Source organism: Neopsephotus bourkii, unplaced genomic scaffold (genome assembly GCF_033783945.1).
Source record: "Neopsephotus bourkii isolate Nb327-2 ecotype Australia unplaced genomic scaffold, CSIRO-AGI_Nbou_v1 NB_272, whole genome shotgun sequence".
NCBI classification, from domain to species: domain Eukaryota; kingdom Metazoa; phylum Chordata; class Aves; order Psittaciformes; family Psittacidae; genus Neopsephotus; species Neopsephotus bourkii.
The window spans coordinates 100,054-104,075 of NW_026900781.1; the positions used below are offsets into that span (position 1 = coordinate 100,054).

At 57.6% G+C, this 4,022-nt stretch overlaps 1 protein-coding gene across 1 annotated transcript; it reads right to left on the minus strand.

Annotated features, from left to right (window-relative positions):
* On the minus strand, positions 1 to 3,794 carry LOC133208415 (uncharacterized). Its single transcript, XM_061346240.1, has 5 exons — positions 3,551 to 3,794; positions 2,442 to 2,555; positions 2,203 to 2,298; positions 949 to 1,985; positions 1 to 264 (listed from the first exon to the last, which is right to left on the minus strand). The coding sequence occupies exons 1-5, from the start codon at positions 3,582 to 3,584 to the stop codon at positions 1 to 3; spliced, it is 1,545 nt and encodes a 514-aa protein (XP_061202224.1). The 5' UTR covers positions 3,585 to 3,794.
* Between the last annotated feature and the right edge of the window lie 228 nt (positions 3,795 to 4,022).

A 4,022-nucleotide genomic window follows, 5' to 3' on the forward strand; every position in this document is an offset into this window, starting at 1 on the left:
TCAGCTGTCCATGAGGATAATGAAAGGACAGGTATCCGCATGCCAGACATAGCTCTTGAGCTCGAGCTTGTGGCACACGGATCCAAATACGTGGTCCACCGTCAGCATCAAGGTTCTGCAGGCAGCATGCAGCGGTATCTGATCTGAGTGAGGAGGTTCCTGTCCTTTGGTGCTCTGGTTAACATCAGAGCTGCAGATGGGCTGCTCCTCGCTATGTGCAGACACCTCAGGGTGCAGCACTTTGTTACTCTCCACTGCAGCCACCTCAGAGGGTGGGAGCACAGGCAGCAGTGCGGGAGATACCACAGGGGTGCAAAGAACTTCTGGAGAGCTGATTCTGCTCTCAGACAGGCTACTCGCCGCTGCAGCCACCTCAGAGGGTGGGAGCACAGGCAGCAGTGCAGGAGATACCACAGGGGTGCAAAGAACTTCTGGAGAGCTGATTCTGCTCTCAGACAGGCTGCTCGCCACTGCAGCCACCTCAGAGGGTGGGAGCACAGGCAGCAGTGCAGGAGATACCACAGGGGTGCAAAGAACTTCTGGAGAGCTGATTCTGCTCTCAGACAGGCTACTCGCCACTGCAGCCACCTCAGAGGGTGGGAGCACAGGCAGCAGTGCAGGAGATACCACAGGGGTGCAAAGAACTTCTGGAGAGCTGATTCTGCTCTCAGACAGGCTACTCGCCGTTCAGCCCTCAGAGGGTGGGAGCACAGGCAGCAGTGCAGGAGATAACACAGGGGTGTAAAGAACTTCTGGAGAGCTGATTCTGCTCTCAGACAGGCTGGTCGTCACTGGAGCCACCTCAGAGGGTGGGAGCACAGGCAGCAGTGCAGGAGATAACACAGGGGTGCAAAGAACTTCTGGAGAGCTGATTCTGCTCTCAGACAGGCTGCTCGTCACTGGAGCCACCTCAGAGGGTGGGAGCACAGGCAGCAGTGCGGGAGATACCACAGGGGTGCAAAGAACTTCTGGAGAGCTGATTCTGCTCTCAGACAGGCTACTCTCCACTGCAGCCACCTCAGAGGGTGGGAGCACAGGCAGCAGTGCAGGAGATACCACAGGGGTGCAAAGAACTTCTGGAGAGCTGATTCTGCTCTCAGACAGGGGCAGTGTGGCCTCACTCTCTGCAGGAGAACCAAGTGCTTCACACCTTCCCTCCATGGGGACTAACTCCACCTTGCCATCAGGGACAGCAGGCACAGGACTGCCGGTGCTGGAGGCACGCCAAGGAACCCTCAGCCTCCTGCTGATGTGGGAATTGCGGCGCCACATAATCCGTTTGGCTCTCCTGATGATCTGCCTGACCTGGGCTCTCCATGTGGTCAGCCTATGTAGTGCAACCCGAGCTTTGCCACCCAGACGAGCCATGTTACGAACCCTGGCCCTGAAACAAGTCCTCTGCGGGAGGCAGTATGCGTGGTCGTCGAGCACGGTGCTACTTGACATCTGCAGCTGGCAGTAGCTGTGGTCTGTGGGAGGACAGGGCCCGAGGCCGAAGTGCTGGATCTGCATCATGCTCACCCGACAGTAGCAGTGGTCCTTCCAGATAGCCTCCATCACATCCTTGGCACACAGTTCCCTGGGTCCCAGGAGGAATGGAGCTTCTCCTGAGGGGCAGAAGCTTTCATAGGTGCTCCCCTGACACTGCTCCTTTGGGTCACCATAAAGGTGCTCCTGAGGATATGATTTGCGGTTCTGCTGTTCCACACAGGAATTAAGTACGAGTTCTCTGCCTTGTGCTATGTTTGCTGTCACCCCTTGTTTATCCTCTGATGCTTCTTCCTTGGGCCAGACAACAGACTGTGCGTGGTTTTCGCTTTGCGCTGGCGCCACTCCTCTGCTGGCCACCTCCACCTGCACCTTGCTGTGACCCGTGAGACATCCTAGCTTGTTCAGGAGTGTTCCAGGCTGGAGATGGCACTGCAGGCTCTGTCCTCCTTCTGAGCATGTGCTGGTGGGAGTTTCCCTTCTGTCTGTCTGGTGCTCTAGAGAAAGGGGCAATGCTGAGGGGACAGGGAGGTAAGAAACCCCCATCCTCCCCAGTCTGGGGCCACCAGGGCTCTGCTTCTCCAGACTCTGCATGGCCGGTCTGGCCATGGGGCTGGAGAAGCACCAGTGGCACTGACCAGGCACAGCCAGATCCCGGTGCCAGCTCCCTGCTCCACAGCCCAGTAGCAAGGAAAAGGAGGGACCAGGACTCACCTTGGCAGGGGGACTGTGCCCTCTCCTCTGGCACACCAGCCCCAAGCCACCAGCCCCATGGAGGCGCCTTCAGCAACCCCATGGCCCCAGCACATCCTGCAGAGAAAGCAGATGGATAGATGTCACTTCCTGGCAGGGAAAGTGCCCCGCCACACGGTAGCTGTTGGGCAAAGGAGGAAGCCTTGTCCACTGCCGGCACCCAGGAGTGGTCCTACAGGACCTGGGTGGTTCTTGCTCACCTGGAGAGGGGCAGTCAGGGCCTTTCCACCTCGGTGGGCTCTGTGGCGAGCAGACCCATGGCTCTTCCCCACGCTCCATCCGATATAAAATGTCAGGTTTGGGGCCTGTGTAACCTGGGGGGTGGAACAGAGTGTGTTGTTCTAACACAGACTGTCAGAATAAAATGTTACCATGCGAAAAGAAAGGTGTTCCCTGTAACACTGTGCTTCACTGTGACAGGAAGAGCCCAAGCAGAAACACCATGAAAAGGGGGAAAAACAGCAAGCAAGATGTCAAGAGCTGCTGCCGGTGAGTGACAGCAGGCATGTTATCCAAAAGGACCCTGCTGTGCAATGAGGGGTTGGCTCCCTTCTACCATGCCTGGTGGGTGCCACCCCTGCCCTGCTGCAGCCTGAGCACCCAGGGGAGGGGCAGAGTCACTGGGCAAGAACCACCCAACCCCAGGGCTGGTAGCTCAAAGGGCCCCAAACCCCATACATTTGACAGACTCCCACACTGGTTTGAGTTGGAAAGGACCTTAAAGCTTGTCCAGTTCCAAGCCCCTGGAATACCTTCCACTAGAGCAGGTTGCTCCAAGCCCCGTCCAACCTGGCCTTGAACACTGCCAAGGATGGGGCAGCCACAGCTTCTCTGGGCAACCTGTGCCAGGGCCTCACCACCCTCACAGGGAAGAACTTCTTCCTCAGATCCCATCTCAATCTTCCCTCTGTCAGTTTAAATCCATTCCCCCTTGTCCTGTCCATACCTGCCCTTGTCAAAAGCCCCTCTCCAGCTTTCTTGCTGGCCCCTTTAGGCACTGGAAGCTGCTCTAAAGTGTCCCCAGAGCCTTCTCCAGGCTGAACAAGCCCAGCTCTTTCAGCCTGTCTCCATAGCAGAGGTGCTTCAGCCCTCGGAGCATCTTCATGGCCTTCTCTGGACTCACTCCAACAGGTCTACATCCACATTTTCCAGCAGTACCCCCCCCCCCCCAGTGATACAGTGCTCAGCAGTTATCCAAGACATAGCTCCATATGCGCCCATCAGTGCCTCAAGTTGCTGGAAGCAGTGTGGTCCTGATGGGGTCTAGCATGCAGGACCCCCCAACCCCAGATATTCCAAGTGGAGTTACCCAGGGATGTCAGGAGCCCGTAGTTGTCCATCATGACGCTGCAGTAGAGCTCCCTCTGCCCTGCTGTGATGGTGTCCCACTCCGTGCGGCTCAGGTAGAGGGCGATGTCCTCGAAGGTCAGTGGTTCCTGCCACACACACTCTTGGCACCCTTGTCCCTCATGTGCTGGGGCCCATTCCCACAGGGCAGGGGGAGGGTTTCAGATGGGTTTTCTCTTCCAGGCACTATTCTCACCCCCAGGAAGCCTCCTGCTGTTGGGAATGCTAACAGAGCGCACACACCCAGGGATGCTGTGTGCCATGCGGGGCTATGCATCACTGGGGACCAACCGCAAGACACTGCCCAGAGTGCCAGGGACGTGTTCAGGGTGGCCCGATAACTCATCCCCATGGAGAACCCATGGTGGGAAGCGCCATCACAGTGGCTGCAGGCATGGGGGGCAGCAGGAACCACACTAGAGAGGGGAGTGTGG

What these genes read in the sequence shown, in the direction of transcription:
- LOC133208415 (XM_061346240.1), bottom strand. Translation starts at nt 3,584, where the DNA reads ATGATGGACAACTACGGGCTCCTGACATCCCTGG. An exon ending in CGGGCTCCTGACATCCCTGG is followed by an intron (nt 2,556 to 3,550) that starts GTAACTCCACTT and finishes TCCACCCCCCAG; the next exon opens with GTTACACAGGCCCCAAACCT. An exon ending in CCCTGACTGCCCCTCTCCAG is followed by an intron (nt 2,299 to 2,441) that starts GTGAGCAAGAAC and finishes CTTTCTCTGCAG; the next exon opens with GATGTGCTGGGGCCATGGGG.